The sequence below is a fragment of the Vitis vinifera genome, chromosome 12 (assembly GCF_030704535.1).
Source record: "Vitis vinifera cultivar Pinot Noir 40024 chromosome 12, ASM3070453v1".
NCBI classification, from domain to species: Eukaryota; Viridiplantae; Streptophyta; class Magnoliopsida; order Vitales; family Vitaceae; genus Vitis; species Vitis vinifera.
The window spans coordinates 87244-108667 of NC_081816.1; the positions used below are offsets into that span (position 1 = coordinate 87244).

The 21424-nt window shown below is 32.5% G+C and overlaps 1 protein-coding gene across 1 annotated transcript; it reads left to right on the top strand.

Moving 5' to 3' along the window:
• The first annotated feature begins 8551 nt into the window (after positions 1 to 8551).
• LOC100264246 (cinnamoyl-CoA reductase 1) lies at positions 8552 to 11151 on the top strand. Its single transcript, XM_002280059.3, has 6 exons — positions 8552 to 8691; positions 8786 to 8955; positions 9530 to 9715; positions 10233 to 10395; positions 10550 to 10739; positions 10845 to 11151. The coding sequence occupies exons 1-6, from the start codon at positions 8568 to 8570 to the stop codon at positions 10978 to 10980; spliced, it is 969 nt and encodes a 322-aa protein (XP_002280095.1). The 5' UTR covers positions 8552 to 8567; the 3' UTR covers positions 10981 to 11151.
• The last annotated feature ends 10273 nt before the right edge of the window (positions 11152 to 21424 follow it).

Below are 21424 nucleotides of genomic sequence, written 5' to 3' on the forward strand. Positions count from 1 at the left end.
TGGGTATACAAATATGTCCATCTTTGGTAGAGTCCACGAGTGAAATAAGTGTATACACAAACAAAATGAAGTGAACTCTATCAAAAAACAAGAAAGACCATCAAATTTGTCCTAATATGATACGACCTCTATAAGGTCATTAAATATGCTCATCAATATGCCAGTAAGGAAACATGTAACATCCATGTGGACCTTAACGAAGGGCTTGTTGAATAGGATAGTGACAATGTCTACGTGAAACACTAGGGACCATGCTATAAAAAAAATGGGAAATGACGAGTAAACAAAAGGAGGGAAAAACGAAAAGAAATTAAGGTGCGACTCTAGGAAAACATAAAAGAGGTTGAAAAGATAGGGTACGACACCAAAAAAACATAAAAAAGTCAGATAGTCAAAGTGTGCCTCTAGGAAAACATAAAGGAGGTTGAACAGTTAGGTTGCAACACTAAGAAAACATAAAAGAGGTCGGATAGTCAGGACACGACTCTAGGAAAACATAAAGGAGTTTGGAAAATTAGGGCACAACTCTAGAAAAACATAATAGAGGTTGGACAGTCATGGTGCAACTCTAGGAAAACATAAAGGAAACTGAATAGTTAGGGCGCCACACTAGGAAAATATAAAAAAGGTTGGACAGTTAAAACGCTACATTATTAAAACACAAAGAAATCAGATAGTTAAGGCACAACTATAAAAAAATAAAAATAAAAGATGATGAACAATCAGGATGTGACACTTAGGAAAACACAAAGAAGTTAAACAATCAGAGTGCGACACAGGGAAAACATAAAGAAGGCTGGACAGTCAGGGTGCGGCACTAACATGAAACATGAAAAAGGTTGGATAGTCAAGGATGTGGCATTAAAAGCAAACTAAAAAGGAAATGTCAAATAGTTAGGGTGTGACATTAAAAAAACACAAAGAAACTGGACAATCAGGCGCAATTCTAGGAAAACATAAAAAATATTGGATAGTTAGTGCACAACACTAAAAAAAACATAAAAAGGCTTAACAATCAGGGTGTGACACTAATAGAAACATAAAAAGATTGGACAATCGTGGCATGACATTTAAAAAACTAAAAATAAATAAAAATCGAAAAATCAGGGCGTGATACTAACAAGAACATAAAAAAGAAACGCCTAACAGTGAGGGTGCAATATTAATAGGAAACTAAAAGGGTCAGACATTTAGGGTGCGACACTAAAAAGACATAAAAGGTTGGACATTCTAATAGTAAGACATAGTCACGATGATCGAAGAGACGACTAGGATAATGCTCAAAATGTGGCTTCGAGCCAAATGATGATCTAAAGGCATAACTTGAGGCCAAATGATAAATGATCATATGATCTAATCATAATGCCCATCCGCAATAATAAAGAGATAATCTAATAGTAAAACTCAGGTTGATCAGTGGGCAAGATAGATATCGAAAGTAGAAGAAACCTAAAGATACCTAAAGGTATAGCTAAGGCCAAATGGTGACTTAAAGGTGTGGCTCGAGGTTGATAGAAGGTAAGACAAAAATGAATTAATGGTGTAACTCAGGGTCTGAATGATAACTAAGAAGATACAAAAGATATGGTTGCAAAAACCAAAAAACAAATGACATAAGACTACAAAAGGAAAAAACAAAAGATATAAAATGCTACAAAACAATTACTATACTCTAGGATACACCCGTCGACAACAAGATGAAAACATCTAATCTTCTATTAAAAAAAAAAAACTCAATAGGATTATGCGTCTTGGGACTATCCTATCAAAACAAAAACAAATGATAGACAGAAACAAAACTAACCAAAACTCTAAATTTAAATGCATAAGTCATGACATGTCAACAACCAAAATGAAAACATCATCGCAAACCCATCGATGGTCTAATAGGTCTTATAATCATGGGGATTTTGAACCTGATATCCAAAATACACATGAAATTTCAACTAGGAAACTTGGGATTGGTCTACATTCTTCTCTAGATAGGAGATCTTAAGGTCATATGTCATGAACATGAGATTGGTGGGCTCAAAACAAGATATAGGTGCAAAAATATCCAAGGTGTGGTGTCTAGGTATGTGACAAATATAGGTTAGTGTCTAAATCAAACTAGGTATGCTGAGAAGACTAAATCTAAGACATCATCCTCTTTATAATCCATCAGAAACCTCAAGTAAGTGGTTGGATCCCAATGTAAGAGAAGATCAATAAAGTGGTTGTGCCCTAGTATGAATAATTTCTCAAATGGTTATGCCTTAATATAAAAGACATCAAATCAATATTCCCAACCATCTCTCATACTCTAATATGAAAAGAATATGATCACCTCCAAGAAAGTGGTTATGCCTTAGTATACGAAAATGAGTGAAGTGGCTATGCTCTAATAAAAATACTCTCTGAAGTGGCTATGTCTTAGTATGAATATATCAAGTTGAAATGTGCCAAAATGGGTAAGCCTTGAACCAAGTAATCTCCTCCAAAATCAAGCACTAATGAGAGAAGTATGCCCCAATATGCTTGGAATGATCATACCTTGATATGAGGTTATCTCTAGAATGGCTATACTGTAACATATACAATCTAAGCAAGATAAACTTCTACTCCCCAAAGTCTCATCATACTGTAATGTGAAAGGAAAATCAAATCTCCTTTGGAAGATGAATATGCCTTGGTATAAGGAAACAAACATAATGGCTATGTCTTAGTATAAATCGTTAAATCAAAATCAAACTCTATCCCTATGTCTAAAAAATGGATAATATACAAATATGATCCTTATGACTCTTGATCCACTATGCTCCATGAGAAGGAATGAAGTGGCTATGCTTTTATATTAATTGTTGTCTCAAAAATCAATCACCAATAAGAGGGTTATGCCCCAATATGAACACTTTGAGGTGCCTATGCTCCAATGTAAATCATCATCTAAAAAATCCATCACCGATGAGATAGCTAAGCCCTACTATAAACTCTCTCATAGCTCCTTATCCATCATGCTCCAAGTGATCTCAAACCAATCTCAAATGTTGCCCATGTGTGAGTTATCAATCATAATGTTGATGTCATGGCCTCAAGGTGGTCTTAAGACTCGAGACATAACATAGGCTAAGGTAATAGGGAAAAGAAGTGAAGGGAGACTAGGCTTAATAATCCTAATGATAAAATCCCCATGCCTCTAACATATACAATGCAACAGATAAAAAGCCTTCAAGATCATGGACTTCATAGATGCTCCATAACATGGATGATTGAATGAAAGAAAAAATGAAATCGATGAAAATAATAATAAATCAATGGAAGTACTATACATATCCATGTAAAGGGGTGAAAGAAATAGGAAGGACAAGGGTGGCATTTTGAAATGGGCTCAAGGGAATCAAAAGAATAGTATAATGGCTAAAGGTAGAGTAGACAATGTTGATGAGTGCTAACTCGATACACAAGCAAAAAGAACATGACCAAGATGAATGAGAATAAAACTCTGAATGCAAAGTGTAATCGAGTATAAGAGAAAAAAAATGTCATAATCAGGGATAGAACCCATAACTCAATCATAAGTCAATGTATAGATAAAATGAATATATACAATTGAAATATCAAAACTATCACGCAAATTGCCAACAAAGATTGACATCATATTTTTTTTTTAACAAAAATCAAACCAATGAATCAAGGGAAAAATGTACAGGGATCCTAAGACAGTTTGGGCAAACCTTGATATATATACTAGAAAACCAACCCGCATGTACAAAACAAACTCATGGTGACAGGAATAATGAACAAATAACTCAAATAAAGACAACAAAATACTAAGAAGAGGTATGGATGAGAAAACAAAAAGGATCAAGGCAAATAAGATGAATAAATTGTAAAATTCATAACCTAAGAGTTCCTATCCATAAAAAAAGATGTGCCAAGGGGCCCCAACTCAATTTATAAGGAAAAAGGTAAGTGTGTGACGAATGAAAAAACTAAATGAACATGACTCAACTAGCTAGCAAGCGATAACTCTGTGTGTTAGGACTATCAGGTAAACAAGCTCTTGAGATGATGGTCACCTATTCTTTGACCACAACTTGAAACATCATGCTCTTAAACTCTCACATGGTAAAAACTAAATACTAGTATCCATCAAAATATAGTCATTCAACCCCTCTGAAATCGTACGTAAATATCCCATTCTGGATGCTTTGTAATAACCTCAAGATGCTTCCCTCAACCATAGAATAGTCAATAATCTTGTGAAACAACCAACTCACTCATCACAAAATGCTCCTCATCATGCAAAATCACCTCGAGTTCAATCTTCTCAAACTCTACCTAGCTCGATTGAAGAAGGGGTAGAAAGTAAAGGTAATGGTGTTGTACAAGCCAAGAATTGTACAAGGAATGCAAAGGTCATGCAATGGCATCAAAGGATAGTGTTGTATAGGGCTTACAATAGATAGGTCCATGTACAAAAAGTTAAGGTGTGGAAGTGGGTGAGGTACAACTCTAATCATAAGACAAAAAGTGTTACAGTTGCGAACTCTCTAAGTCAAACCTCTAGTCCTAGGTCAATGGGCTCAATATCCTTCATGATGGATTAGGCTTAATGATCATCATACAAAAGTGATACAAGCCTCAAATAAAAAATCATCACAAGACACAAACATATACTTAACGAAAGACACAAACATATACTTAACGAAAAAGATCAAGTCTACAATTTACATCTACGAGTAGAAATAGGTATTGATAAGTCAAAACACTTTACAAGGGATATAGATTCCGACTTTACCACAAGACTAACACAGACTCAACAACGAAGATGACTAACTCCAACGTCAACAACTAGGATGACAAACCTTGACATAACAAAAAATGACAATCCCACTAACTCTAATAAGCATCTCACCTTATCACCTAGAAGAAATTAGCTAGGTCCCTAAGACTCTAACTAACATGACTCACTTAAGGAATCGATCAATGACCCACGAAACACAAAACCATAGACCTAGGTCCAAAAATGTCAAATGAACATACCTTAAAATGCAACACCTTATGCACAACAACTTGGAAAAACTAACAACATGCCTACTAGATAGAATATATCATCTCTATGTACAACCTAAGGCTAACAAACTCTCGATGGGAAGAAAACTATAAAAGATAAACTAATATACAACCTAAAAGAATGACTAACTCTAGTAATAAACATGTGTTGCTATTGTAACACATTATCCAAAGGTCTAAGTAGTAGATACTTGGTTTTCTAACCCGTCTAATACCATCTTGATATACCACTCTTTCCTTTTGCTAGGTTAATTCATAGGGAATAACTAGCTCTATCTAAACTAGTTTCTATGAAATTAGTTACTATATCCAAAATAAAATTAGTCCAACTAATTAGTTGGACTTGGTCCAAGGTGAGAAAGAAAGTGATAATAAAACCAACATGATATACGTAACAAAGAATATGACCAAACATGTGACATAATTGAGCATTCAAGGCAATTGGTAATTAATTTAGCAAAATTGTAGTGTTCTCAAACTACATGTCTTTTTGCAAGGTATCCTAGTATCATAAGAATCAAACCTACGTGGGGCGGTCATGACCTTATCACTAGTTAGAGACCCTCTCAGATTGATCCCTCTGCCTTAACCATGAAAAATATCTAAAGGCAAGATCAACATTCTTTTTATTTGGCATATGGACTATGTAAGTGGGACCATGTGGGGCGATTCTACCATTTCATATCCAATGTCAAGTGTATAACCATTATCCTTGAACTATCAATGTCACCAAGTAAAGAACCCCACCGTGGAGGTGGTCGCTCCTACTTTAGACATATCTACTCTCGTCAATGTGGAAAGTCCATATGTTCTGATTCTTAAGACTAACCCACCTTGGGGCTGGTGATGAACCCAAATCAAGTTGGGCTCGACAATGGAGGTCATGGGTTTGCTTAAGACCCTTCCCCACTTAATCTTTTAAGATAAATAATAGCATTTTAAAACCATTAGTAATTTCCTTAATGAATAAATTATCTACTTTGAGAATTTTCAAAAATATTTATTTCCTAATTGGAAATCTAGTATAATAGTAGAATGAATTCTCATTCTCCTTCATAAATCCAATTAATAAATATTTTATTTAGAAAAAGTTTCAAATAAATTTATTTCCATCAAATTACTAAGCCTTTTGGTAATAATATTTTAATGATAAATTATCGATAATGAAAATTTCCAAAATATTTATTTTCCAAGTTGGAATCTCTGATGTAATAAGAAAATTACCAATTTATGAGATTTTGAATAATTTTGAGAGCACCTTATCTAGAAAATGAACTTTTGTTTCTTATATTAAAAAATCCTGATAAAATTTACTTTCCTTATTCTTTACACCTTTCCAAATTAATAAACATTTCCATGAAAACTTCATAATAATTTATTCCATTAAATACAACCAGAAACAAAAACTTTTAGTAATCTTTTAATAGATAAAATATGCTCTATGAAAAACTCCCAAAAATATTTATTTCCAAAAATGAATTAAATAATCCACTTTGGAAAGTATTGTCAAAATATTTTATGTCTCCATTAAATTACTAAAACTTTCTAAAGTTATTTTGGTAACCCTTCTTAACATAAATTATCTATCATGAGATTTTTCAAATCCATTATTTACCTTTTAAATTGGGACTCCTATGTTAAAAGAATTGTTATCTTATTCCTTATCATTAAACTATCCAAATAAAATGGTTTCCTCATTCTCTTCAGGGGGAAGGCTTGGAAGACTAATTATAGGTATAGTTTTCCTTCTCTCATTGAGAAAGAACAAGGAAACCTCCTAAAGTTTAATAAACAAATAGTTCTAAAGAAATAGCAATAGATTTTAATAACAACCGGTTACAAAAAAAATAACATTGGAAAAAACTTTCCATGAAAATTTATTTTCTTAAGAAAAATCTAAAAATTACTTTAATTTATTTTATTTGAAATACTAACTTGGTAAAATATCTTAATCATGAATTATCTATTATAGATTTTTCCAAAATAATTTTTATCCTTAAATTAGAATTTTGTGCTAAAAATGAAAGATTTTATTTAATACTTAGAAAAATAAAACTTCTTCCTTAAAATAAAAAGATTCTTAGAGATCTAAAATCTTAAAAGATTTATTTTGAGGAAAATTCTCTAAGAATTTAATTTTGAAAATGAAGTAGGTTCCTTATTTATTTTCAACTTATCTTTTCCTAAAATAAAAATTTCTTAATATTTAGCACATTCCAATTTAATAAATTATATAAAATAAGAAAAAACATATGAAAATTCATTTACTTAAGAATACCATAATATATTTTGTTAGTTTAAGGGTTCTCCTAATCGTACTTTGATGATAAAAAATCATGGTTAAGTTATTAATTGATTTTAATTATAAATAATTTCGGGTGTTACTTTAGAAATTCATCAAAAAATCCAATGGATGCAAGATCAAGACAATTAAAAGACTCTTTAATTATAAAAAAATATATATAAAATGAAAGTATAGGTGTACTTAAGATTTTCGTATCTTTTCATCCATCTTTAAAAACTATAAAAACTATATTTATGCATTAAAGTTGCATTTCAAGTGGTCTTGTCAAAAGGCAGCCATACCAACAGGAATACGTGGTCATAGAAGGAAAAGACAAAAAGAGAAGAAAGAAAAGACAAAAAGACAAAAAACGCCATGCACATAAATATTTGCATTATGCGACACTACGCAGATAGGATACAAGATCTATCACTCGTCTTCCTTTTTGAAAAGACTCATCATTTACTATCTGAAAAGCCTATAGACCTAGTAGATGGTTTTCTTTTGTCATCTTTTAAAAAGTTCATGTATAAAAAAGGGAAGAGTGAAACAAAGAGAGACATTTGGAAAAAATCGGAAAAAATGAGAAAAACCAACTCTCCAACTCCTCTAGCTTTTGCAAATGTTGTGTAAATTGAACAACAATCAATGAAAGTCATATTTTTTACTCTCATTTTAATTGTGCTTTGTTTATATTATTTTTATTTTTATTTTTATTTATCCCCTTAAAGGGGAACATAAGGTAAAAGATGATAAAAACTAAAATAAAATAAAAATTGTTTAAGTCAAAACTTTTTATTTTTAATATTTAATATTACTTATAATATAAGTGGATCCAATTCAAATAAAATAAAATGGAGAACAAATTCTAGTATAATGTTCAAATCATTTTTAACATATATACATGTATATATTATATAAAAATATTTGGACCAAATCTAAAATATTTCATACTTTACAAAAATTATGTCTGTTTTTTAAATTGTAAATACAATTTTATTTTTAAAAAAACTGTTTATATTTTGTCAAAAAGCATTTTAGTGGACGTGGGAATAATCAATTTTTATGAAAGGTATTTTTATTCAAAATGAAAAAAAAAAAAAAAACAATTTTCTCTGCTTTAAAAAGAAAAGGATATTTTTCAAAATTTGAAATTATTTCATATCCTTTTATATATATATATATATTTCAACGCCGATGTATCTGTGTTTTCGTGAGAAAGAAAGAGATGGCTGAGAAAGAAGAGAAGGAAAGGGTGTGTATCACAGGTGCAGGAGGTTACATAGCTTCATGGGTTGTCAAGCTTCTGCTTTCAAAGGGTTTTATTGTTCATGGAACTGTCAGAGAGCCATGTGATCTGCTTCTCTCTCTCCCTCTTTTAATTTCCATTTCATTTCTGGGTTTTTCATGTTCAATTTCCCTCATTCAAAATCTCCATTTGATCAGGTGATGGAAAGAACAGTCATCTGAAAAAATTGGAGAAGGCTTCAGAGAATTTGAAACTGTTCAAGGCAGACTTGTTGGACTACGATGGCCTTTGTGCTGCCATTGATGGTTGCACTGGAGTCTTCCATATTGCCAGCCCTAATCTTTACCCCAAAGTATCCAATCCCCAGGTAACTATTTTCTTGTGATTTGATCGCCATAAAAATATATATATATATATATATATATATATATATATATATATATATGAAGTAAAATCTCATTTAAAATCATGGGACTTTTTTATATCCTAAAATTAAAACTATTATTTTCAAAAAAGAACTAAAACTGTAAGCACAACATCGAGAAAGAGATAGGGACATGTTTGAGCAAATACTTAATTCTCACATTGCCAGTTGCATTTTTATATTTTTATAATTGATTTTCTTAACGTATTCACATTTCTAAAAACAAAATAGCTTATTTTGTTTTTCCAAAAGACCCAAATTGGTAGAATCCATTCCCAATATATATTTTCAGTACCCATTTTCCCATTATTTTATTTTATATGATGATTTGCTTCCCATCCAGAGATGTCATGCCTTCTAAATCTTTGCTATGGAATGATGGAGAACTAACCTCAACCTTGACTCTAATTATCAAAACGGAAATTGGAAAATGAAGGTTTCTGTACATGATACATGATACATGTGATTCTTCTGACTCACATGCATGTGGCCTTATTTTTTAGCAAAATTTACGTAGGCAGAAGTGGTAGAGCCTGCTGTAGTGGGTACGATAAATATACTAAAGGCATGTGAGACGGCCAGAGTGAAGAAAGTTGTGGTAGTGTCATCTGTTGCTGCAGTCATCCTCAACCCAAGCTGGCCTAAGGATCGTCCAAAGGATGAAGAATGCTGGTCTGACCCTGAGATTTGTAAGGCACCCGAGGTATGCAATGACCCAATTAAAATTCGTTATTCTTTTCGCATCCAAATACTGTCATTCTAGGTGTTAAAGGTCTAGTTCGGTTCATGTGACTTCTACTTTGGTTTGATGAACTAATAACACTACTGGATTTTGCTAAACTAATCTGTTTTAAACTGTATTTAGTTGGGCTGCAAAGTACTTTTTAAAGGTTCTTTTAATCAATATCAATGATCATATTTTTTAAAAAGAATTCACAAGATGATTATACAAATTTGAGAAATTACTAAATATTAAATGGGAATCCTTTCATTTCATATATCCTTTTGGAAGATCATTTCATTGAAAGTTATTACTGCAACAAGGATGTTAACCTAATTCAGAATTGAGAGTTATAAACTCCAGAAGGATCTTTCCAGTAAAGGCAAGGGGTGGAATATTTTTGAGCAAGAGGCTATATAAGATGTTTAGAAATTAATTCTTAAGAATTGGCTGAATCTATATAAATTAACTAAGCTCCAATGTTTCATATGAATGGCAGAACTATTATTTCCTATCGAAAACACTGGCAGAGAGTGAAACTTGGAAGCATGCAAGGACAAGTGAATTGGACATTGCAACAGTTTGTCCATCCTTTGTTTTCGGGCCCATGTTGCAACCCACACTGAATGCCAGCAGCTACGTTCTCTTAACATATTTGAAAGGTTCCTTCTCTGACTAAAGCTCTCTTGTGGACCAAATCTGTGTCACAAATATATATAAAATATGTGTTTTACATTATACTCTTGAGGTACAATTCCTTTTTCTAACTTCTTTGCTCTACATTTACTCTCTTGGATTACGTTTCCTGGATATTAGATGGACCTGAATCCGTGGAAAATAAAGATCGTCCTATTATTGATGTTCGTGATTTAGCTGAAGCAATTCTTTTGGTATATGAGAAACCTGAGGCACAAGGAAGATACATATGTTCATCATATACAATATCAACACAAGAATTAGTAGAGAAGTTGAAGAGTATGTATCCTAATTACAATTATCCTAAAAGGTAGGCTCAATTGTACTAGAGACTCGAAGTGAAATGTCGTGTATATTATGCAATCTTTTTTTCTTCTAGTCTTTGGTATACTCAGTTTTATCTCTGTAATGGTAGCTACACTGCAGTGGAGGGTTTGAAGCTAAGTTCGGAGAAGTTGCAGGGTTTGGGATGGAAGTATCGGCCACTAGAAGAGACTCTTGTGGATGCTGTTAAAAGCTTTCAAGAGAATGGCTTCTTGCCAAAGCACTAGACAACAAGACTATGGGAAAAACGACCGGCTAGAAACCTTTTGCATCTCCTCTTTTCCATGAATATTGATAATAAAATATTGCAACAGGTACATTGGTCTAGTTTCCATTAGATGTTGGTGAGTAGTCAAATATTGAGATAAGTCTCAATTAAATATCGGTTCCTTTTGTTTTGTTTTGTTTTTTTTTGTTTTTGTTGTTGTTGTTGTTGGAGCTTGCCTAAGAAAGATCAATATCTTCAATCAAAAGGAAAATTAAAACCAATTCGACCTTTTTTCTAGTATAGTGTTTCTCACCCAAACATTCAGAATTGATATGCATTCACACGCCACCAATAAACCTATTTTATAGTGCTTTGAATGAGGATTAGAAGTCCAGTAATAACTCAAATACAGATGTAATTTGATTGATGAGCAACAAGGGTTCACAAACCCCTTTTGGACATGGTGTTATTGTCCCAATTTCAAGTTTTTTTAGCATATTTGATCTAGTTAGCAATTTTGTTTCTTTCTTACTAATTAGATGCAACTTACTTTCTTGTCTTATCCATCTCAATACAACTTTGAATTTCATTAAATTTGGATTTGGGTTATTTGAGTCATAAAATTTAAGATGAACACTTATTTGTGGTTGGTAAAACTTTTAGAATGAATAATACAAAAAATTAGGAAAAGAATACTTTTCATTTCCTAATTTGGTTTCTTTAGAGTTTTTAGTTCCAAAAATTGTTTTTGATAAGTTTTAAATTGTGTTTATCTCTAAATTGGTGTTTGACTCTAAAAATAATTTTTGGAATGGTTTTTGGTAAGTTCTAAAATTATGTTTATCTTAAAATTTGTATTTTACCCTAAAAAGGATTTTTGGTTGTTTAGAATTAGGAAACTCTCCATAATTTTAAAAACGATTTATAAATATAAATACAAATATTTTATTTAAAATAAGCGCAGATTTTTATGAACCCTAAAAAAGCATAGTCATTCATAAAACCCTTCATCCTCCAACTCTCAAACTTCAAGATCTTTCTTAAGAGTAACTTTTCAACTTCAACAAAGATTAGATATTTCATCATGAAAACTTCAATAAGGGTTTTGAGGAATCCACTAAGGAGCACATGAGAGTGTTATGTGGGGATGAGGAAAAGGAATGTAGGTGTTGATGGTATGAGACCTATGGAGTAGGTGCATCCAATTAGGTAAAATTGTGTACTCTTTTTTTACAATTAGTGGATTTTTTAGTAGTCAAGAGATCATCTATGGTTTTTTACACCTAGTAAATTGCTAGGTAGTTTTTGCAAGGGACAAACCTAAAGTAGGTAATAAAAATATTAATTTGGGGTTTAACTCAAAGACTACTTATTCACCTCCTCTAAGTAGTTCCATTATATCGAGACTAGAGATTAAATTTCTTTCAAGTGGTATCAGAGTGGGAAAAAAAAATTATTTTCAAAATTTGTATCAATTCTTGCAATTGTTGACAAATGGAAGCACTAAGAGTTGAGACTTCTATAAATTATCCATCATTCTTTGATGGGAGTAATTACCCAACTAGAAAGTCCAAATGAAATTTTTTCTTATGCAAGGTGAAAGAAATTGGAATACAATGAAATATGCATGGTTGCCCCCAGTCTTAGTTGACAAGAATGGTAGTCCAAGTAGTATTTTACCCAAGAAAAAATGGAATAAATTGGACAATGAAGGGAGTGAGACAAATGTCATTGCCCTTTGCTATATATTTTCAATGGGATTAGTCCTAATGAGTTTTATAGGATTGCCACATGTAGATAGGCTAAAGAGGCTTAGGACATTCTTTTAGTGATACATGAGGACATTTCTATTGTGAATCTATCAAAATCGCAAATGTTAACTACAAAGTTTGAAAACATAAAGATGAAAAATGATGAGATATTCTTTGAATTCTATACTAAAATCAATAATATTAATTCTTGTTTCAATCTAGCAGAAAAAATCTTTTATTCTAAAAATGGTCAAAAAAATATTGAGATTCCTCCTTCAGAGATTTAGACCTAAAATGATCACAATAGAGAAAAGTAAAAATTGTGAACTTAATGAGAGTAAATGAATTTGTAGGTTCTCTTTAAACTTATGAGGTGATTGTATTTTCTCTTAAAAAAAACCTAAAGGGATAGCCCTAAATGTCCTTATAAAAGTATAAATTGAGTGTGAAGATGAGAGTGAGCAAGTTATCACTCAATCTAAAATTTAAAAAATTTGCTAAAAAATTCAAAATTTTTATGAAAATGCAAAATGAGGCAAACTCTAGAAATGACTTAAAGAAAGGGAAGAAATCTTTCTCCAGGAAAAATAGAGAAAACTTTTCATTAAAATCATCACAAGTTGAGTGTTTCAACCATAGAGGGAAATGACACTTTGCTTCAGATTGCCCGACACCTAAAAAGAATAAGAAAAGTTATGCAAGTGACTTAGAATGATTCTCAATTCAATGATAATAATTCCACATGTTCAACTAAAAGGGAAAATAATAATAATGTTATTACCTTCACTGTCTCTCTTTCTTCATCTTCTAAAATTGAAAGTATCATTGAATCAAGTGATGAAAAAATGAGAGTTTAGCACTCTTCAAAAGGCATATAATTCCTTGCATCATGAAAATTATGAAAAATTATGAGTTAAAGGTTGAGAATGTGAGGTTAAAGAAAACCTTGAATAAAAAGAACACTCTCATTGAATGCTTTGAATTTGAGAAAAATGATTTGGATGAAAAATTAAATTTTTATGGATCTTAGAAAATTGATATGGATTGCATGATCAAGAAACATATAGATGAAAAAGAAAATCTAATTTAAAAAGTTAAGTTTCTTGAATCTGAACACTATAATATACATGGTGGTTAAAAATAGTTCCCTTACATCAAAGTTGATCAACTTGGACAGGATTCAAGAAGTCAAAATGAAGTATTTCACCTTAGTTATAAAGTCTTGAATGAAGTGATTTAGAAAGGGAAAGTACATGGAAATAAAAGAGGTTTAGGTTACTTAAACAAGTGTAAAACTCCCATGAGTGGAAAGACTACTTTTATGAAACTTAGAGCAATCTCATCTTTTGGGAAACCATATTCAAAGAAAGCCTCTAATTACACTACTTGTAATAAATCTAAACATGTGGCTAACAAGTGCTTTAGTAGATCTTTTTTTATAAATATCAGTCTTTGTTATAAATGGAGTTGAATGCCACCACATTTATTATAATAAATATTAATATTTATGACTTCCATTAATACTCAGTAATAGAAGCCATTTGGAAAGCCTATAAAAGGCTTCCTATCCCTTGTGTAAGATGTATCCCTAGAGTAAGAAAGAAATTCTCTTTTTCTCATTCTCTTTCTCTTATTCTCTTTTTTTTCATTCTCCCAATTTTCTCACTTCTCTTCTCTTATTTTTTTTCCTCTCCATTATATATATATATATATATATATATATTTGTCTCTACTTTATTTGCATTTACTTTTGTTTTACAACACATTATCAACACAAATTGCTCTAAAGGTAATTCTCGTATCTTAAACTTGAAGTTGTTTATATAGAATAAAATTTTACATATTTATATTACTATTGATTTTGTTCATTTAATTTGTGTTCTATATTGTTAAAAGATATAAGCATATTGTTTGGTTTTGATTATAATAAAAAGTTATACTAATACTATCAATTTATTGTAATTGATTATAATAATATTGTTTTGTCATATATATGAAGTTATTTGACAATGTCGAATATCACAAAACTCGAATTTATGACACTTGACATTTCAGGAAAGAACTATCTATCTTGGATCCTTAATGCTGAAATACATTTTAATGCAATGAATCTTGGAACTATGATCAAAGAAGGAAATCAAGTATCCCATGGGATCGTGCAAAAGCGTTGATTTTCCTTCACCATCATCTCCATGAAAGTTTGAAAAATGAGTATCCTACGGTAAAAGACCATTTTACTCTACGGAGTAATTTGAAGAAAGATATGACCACTAGAAAACTATGATTCTCCCAAAAGCTTGATATGACTGGATGCACTTAAGGTTGCAAGATTTTTAAATTGATAGTGAATATAACTTCACATTGTTCAAAATCAGTTTTCAATTAAAGTTATGTGGAGAAAAATTACAGAAAAAGGCATGTTAGAAAAAACTTTTACTACATTTCATGCCTTGAATGTGCTCCTACAACAACAATATCTAGAGCATAGATTTACAAAATACTCCGAATTAATATCATGTCTTCTTGTTGTTAAACAAAATAATGAGCTTTTGATGAGAAATCACCAGTATTGTCCAACTGGATCTGAACCATTCCCTAAAATGAATGCAATATCATTCTAAACTCCTAGACGTAGACCAAGACGAGGACGTGGTCGTGGTTGTAGAAGAAATCCTAAATACCATGGTTCTTGTGGTAATAATTCCTTAAATTCTCAGAAAATGAAAGCCTCATTGCACCACCAAAAGTGGAATAATACTGAGGCAAAATAAGAAAATGGGAAGTGTCTACAAGATAAACCTCCTAAGAACCATGAGAATAATTGTTATAGATGTGGTATGAAAGGGCATTGGTCATGTACATGTCGTAAACCCAAGCATTTGGTCAACCTTTACCAAGCATCAATAAAAGCAAAAGGAAAAAAGATAGAGATGAACTTTATCAATGGTGATGGATTAGACCTAACCTACTATGACATTGATTTCTTTGGAGGTCCTAGTGAAAAAATTGATCATTTAATAAATGATGAGAAGACTAACATTGATTAATGTTACTTTATATATCAAATAATATATTATTATGTCTTATATTTACATCTGATTTTCTTTTAACATTTACATTATGCCTTTTTTTTTTTAATATTAGTTATATCTAAAATCCATGTGTTATTTGGTCTCAAGATGAATGAGGATGATGTATGTCTTGCAAACTATGCAACCACACACACAATTCTTCGAGATAAAAGATATTTCCTTGAAGTGACATTGATAAAAACTAATGTAAGTATCATATTTGGTACTACAAACTTAGTTAAAGACTCTAAAAGAGCAAACATAATGCTACCAAATGGGACTAGATTCCATATAAATGATGCTTTATATTTTAGAAAATCCAAAATAAATTTGCTCAGTTTGAAAGATATCTGTAAAAATGGATATCATATTGAAACCATAAATGAAGATAATGTAGAATATCTTTACATTACTTCCATTATATTTGGCCAGAAGCTTATAATGGAAACACTCTCGACTTTCTCATATGGGTTGTATCATACAACTATAAAGCCTATTGAATCATATATTATCGTGAACCAGAAGTTCAAAGACCTTAAAGTTTTTATCCTTTGGCATGACATGCTAGGTTACCCAAGGTCTTCAATGATGCATCGAATAATCGAATGCTCACATGGGTATCCACTAAAGAACCAAAAGATTCTTTTGCCCAATGAATTCTCATGTATTGCCTACTGACAAGGTAAAATGATAGTCAAACCATCTTTCACTAAAGTCATATCTGAGTCACCAATCTTTTTAGAAAGAATACATGGGGACATATGTGGGCTTATCCATCCACTATGTGGACCATTTCATTATTTTATTATCTTAATAAATGCATCTACTAGGTGGTCATATGTTTATCTCCTTTTTACACGTTATGTTGACTTTACTAGGCTTTTTGCACGAATGATCAGATGACGAGCACAATTTCCAGATTATCCAATTAAGACAATATGTATTGATAATGCTAGCGAATTTACTTCTCAAACATTCATTGACTACTACATGTCAGTGGGGATAAATATTGAGCATCCTGTTGCTCATACCGATACCCTAAATGGTTTAGCAAAATCATTTATTAAACATTTTCAATTAATAGCTCAACCATTACTAATGAAAACCAAGTTACCTACTTCTACCTAAGAACATGCTATTATGCATGTTACAACTTTAGTCTGTATTCGACTTACAACTTACCATGAATACTCCCCTTCACAAGTTATGCTTGGAAAACAACCAAATATCTCTCACTTACGAGTTTTTGGTTGTATATTTGGTTGTGTAATATATATACTAATTGCATCTACACAACACACTAAAATGGGTCCCCAATGAAGACTTGAGATTTATGTAGGTTTTGACTTTCCATCTATCATAAGATATCTTGAACCTTTGACAGACAATGTTTTTACAGCCCACTTTGCGGATTGTCATTTTAATGAGAGTGTTTTCCCATCATTAGGGGGAGAAAAATCGATTCCTAAAGAACAATGAGAAATTACTTGGAACACATCTACTATGTCCCATCTGGATTCTCGTACAAATCAATGTGAACTAGAAGTTCAAAGGATCATTTATTTGCAAAATCTTGCAAATCAATTACCAGATGCATTCATTGATACAAAGAAAATGACAACGTCACATATCCTGACTGCAAATACTCCAATACGGATTGATGTCCCTGTAAGATAGTTAGCAAATGAATCTAAGATACACTTGAAGCGTGGTAGACCCATTGGCTCAAATGATGTAACTCCTCAAAAGAGAATAACAAAAGAAAAACTTGGCACTTTAGAAGAGGCCATCAAAATGACTGATCAGTCTAAAATTGATACATCTATAGCCCTAAAAGAGGCACAAATAATGCAAAAAGCCCCTGAAGAGGCACATATTGAACAAGAAACCCCTGAAAAGGCACATATTGAACAAGAAGCCCCTGAAGCGGCACAAGTACATGAAAATTATGAGATCTCAGTAAGTTATGTACATACGGGAAAAAAATGGGATTGAAACAATATTCTTATTAACAATATTCTCACTTTCCAAGTGGCCTATGATATCATAAAAAATGATGAAAATCTTGAACCGTGAAATGTGGAAGAATGTCGACTTAGAAATGATTGGCCAAAATGGAAAGAAGCTATACAGGCAGAGTTAAGCTCATTAACAAAACGAGAAGTTTTTGAACCTATAGTCCAAACACTTGAAGATGTAAAACATGTTAGGTACAAATGGGTATTTGTATGAAAGCGCAATGAGAATAATGAGATCATAAGATATAAAGTACGATTAACAACACAAGGTTTCTTGTAGAGACCTGATATTGACTATGATGAAACATACTCTCCCGTCATGGACACAATCACATTTTGTTTCTTAATTAATTTAGCGGTCTCAAAATGACTGAATATGTGTCTCATGGATGTTATTACAACATATTTATATGGATCCATGGATAATAATATGTATATGAAAATCCCTGAATGATTTAAATTGTTTGAAACAAATAGTACAAAGCCTCGTAGCATGCATTCAATCAAGTTACAACGATCCTTGTATGGATTGAAACATTCTAAACGCATGTGATACAATCGCCTTAGTGAATACTTTCTAAAAGAAAGGTATGTGAATAACCCTATATGTCTATGCATCTTCACTAAGAAATCAAAAATCGGATTTGCAATTATTGTAGTGTATGTTGATGACTTAAATCTTTTTGGAACTCCTAAAGAGCTCACAAGAACAACAAATTAGTTGAAAAAGGAATTTGAGATGAAGGATCTTGGAAAAACAAAATTTTGTCTCGACCTGCAAATTGAGCATTTTCCAAATGGAGTTCTAATACACCAATCAACATCCATTAAGAAAATTTTGAAGCGTTTTTATATGGATAAAATGCATCCTTTAAGTCCTCTAATGGTCGTTCTTGAGAAAAGGGTGAAGAATTACTTGGTCTTGAAGTGTTATATCTTAGTGCTATTAGTGTACCTGTGTATCTTGCCAATTGTACACGACCAAATATTGCTTTTTCTATCAATTTATTAGCAAGATACAGTTCCGCTCCAACTCAAAAACATTGGAATGGTATCAAACATATGTTATGCTATCTTCACGAAACTGCTTATATAGGTCTATTTTACTCAAGGGAATCAAAGCAACAATTGCTTGGATATGCAGATACAGGATATCTTTCAAATCCACATAAAGTTAGATCATAAACAGGATATGTGTTTAATTGCAATGGTACCGCTATTTCATGGAGATCTGTCAAACAAACAATACTGGCCACATTATCAAATTATTCAGAAATACTTGCAATTCATGAAGCAAGTTGTGAATATATATGGTTGAGATCTATGATCCGACATATTCGGAAAGCATGTGGACTCTCCTCTATCAATGGTGACTTGACAATATTGTTTGAAGATAATGTTGCATGCATTGCACAAATAAAAGAAGGTCATATTAAAGGAGAGAGAACTATACACATTTCACCAAAAAAATTTTATACACATGAACTCCAAAAGAGTGGTGAAATTGATGCTCAACAAATACACTTAAGTGATAATCTAGTAGATTTATTCACAAGGTCATTGTTAACTTCAACATTCAATAAGTTAATACACAATATTGGAATGCATCAAGTCAATGATATCAACATGAAGGGGAGTATACTTATAAAATCGTGTTAGTGTATTGTACTTTTTTTTCATTCTTCCAAGTTTTGTCACATTGGGTTTTATTGACAAAGTTTTTAATGAGGCCGTCTTGACAAACTAAGAATAGCTTAAAGAATTATAAGAATATTATACTCTTTTTCCTTCGCTAGGTTTTTCCTATAGGATTTTTTACTAGCAAGGTTTTAATGAGGCATATTCTTCTAATGTGGTGGACATCCCAGGGGGAGTGTTATAAATAGAGTTAAATGCCACCACATTTATTGTAATAAATATTAATATTTATGACTTCCATTAATACTCATTAATGGAAACCATTTGGAAAGCTTATAAAAGGCTTCTCATCCCTTGTGTAAGATGTATCCCAAGAGCAAGAAAGATATTCTCTTTCTTATTCTCCCTTCCATTCATTCTCCCAATTCTCTCACTTCTCCTATCATTTCTTCCTCTTCATTATATATATATATATATATATATATATATATATATATATATATATATATATTATTAAAGTAATATATATTTGTCTCTATTTTATTTGCATTTACTCTCGTTTTACATCAATCTCATGTTAATAGGTTAGTAAGTCAAATTCCCTTAAAAATCAAATTTTGAATATCAAGAAAGGTGAAAGATGTCATGCTAGGCCTAAGAAAGAAAAGAGTTAATTTATTATCATTCTTAAAATTAGACAAATTTAAGTTAGGTAAAAAGATCTAATTGCACTTCAAGGTAAAAGTCTCGTGTTGGAATATCTAGATTGCTCCATTCCAAGCCCTAAATCATTGATGCATATGCAAAGCTATCCTAACATTCTCTAGATCTACGAACGGAATCATTCAAAACATCATGAAATGTATTCTCAATGTGTCACATAGAAGCTTGTGGTGTCCACTAGGGGTCTCCAAAAAGCCCGCGGCCCGCTTTAGGCCCGGCCCGGCCCAAGCCCGGCCCGAGCCCAAGCCCGGCCCGAGCCCGTTTATGGGCGGGCCGGGCCGCGGGCCTAAATTTAGGCCCGCCTTTAATTTTTTTTAAAAAAATAATATACTATATTTTTATATATATATAACTAACTCATTTAATAAGCACAAAAGAAATGTAGCTCAGTTGGTTAGAGCCTTGAAATTTATGCTTGAGGGGAGGGGTTCGAATCCCCTCCTCTTCCTTCCTTTATTTAAAAGCCATTTTGGCTTATTTAAAAAAGCCCGCGGCCCGGCCCGTCGGCCCGGCCCGCCCAGCCCGCTAGCCCGCGGGCTCATAGGCCGGGCCGCGGGCCTAGCATTTTAGCTCGGCCCGGCCCGTTGACCAGTCAACGGGCCCATAGGCCCGGCCCGAGCTGGGCCGCGGGCCTCCTATTTGCGGCCCGGCCCGGCCCGTTGGAGACCCTTAGTGTCCACTTCTCAGCTAAAAAAAAGTGCATTTAAAATCCTGCACTCTAGATTTTACTAGCCCCACCTATTCAAGGAATTTTTTTTTGCAAAACCTGTGATAGATTCCAAAGAGTAGGTGCTCTCTCTCTAAGAGATATATGATGCCTTTACACCCCATTTCAACCACAGAAATTTTTTACTGTTGAGGAATAGATTGGGACATTTTCCCATATCCCAGGTGTTCCAGTATATTTTGTTAGCAATTGAGTATATGTCCAAGTGGATTGAGGCTATTCCCATTAGAACGAATGATGTCCAAACTGTAAAAGAGTTGATCGAGTCTCATATATTTTCCAGGTTTGACACCCTCAAGGATTTGATTAACGCTAGAGGGAGCCATTTTTGTAAATAGGTTGTTGAATTCCATACTCACAAGGTGGCAACCCGGTACCATCCCCAAACCAATGAACAAACTGAAATTGGAAAAGTTGTGAAAGGCTCTAGGAAAAACCAGGCCAGTCATCTAAATGGTGCACTGTGGGCCTACAGAACTGCCTACAAAACCATACACCTACAATATTGACATGTGATGAAAAAAAATGTTAAAAT

What these genes read in the sequence shown, in the direction of transcription:
- LOC100264246 (XM_002280059.3), top strand. Translation starts at nt 8,568, where the DNA reads ATGGCTGAGAAAGAAGAGAAGGAAAGGGTGTGTATCACAGGTGCAGGA. An exon ending in CCAAAGTATCCAATCCCCAG is followed by an intron (nt 8,956 to 9,529) that starts GTAACTATTTTC and finishes AAATTTACGTAG; the next exon opens with GCAGAAGTGGTAGAGCCTGC. An exon ending in AGATTTGTAAGGCACCCGAG is followed by an intron (nt 9,716 to 10,232) that starts GTATGCAATGAC and finishes TATGAATGGCAG; the next exon opens with AACTATTATTTCCTATCGAA.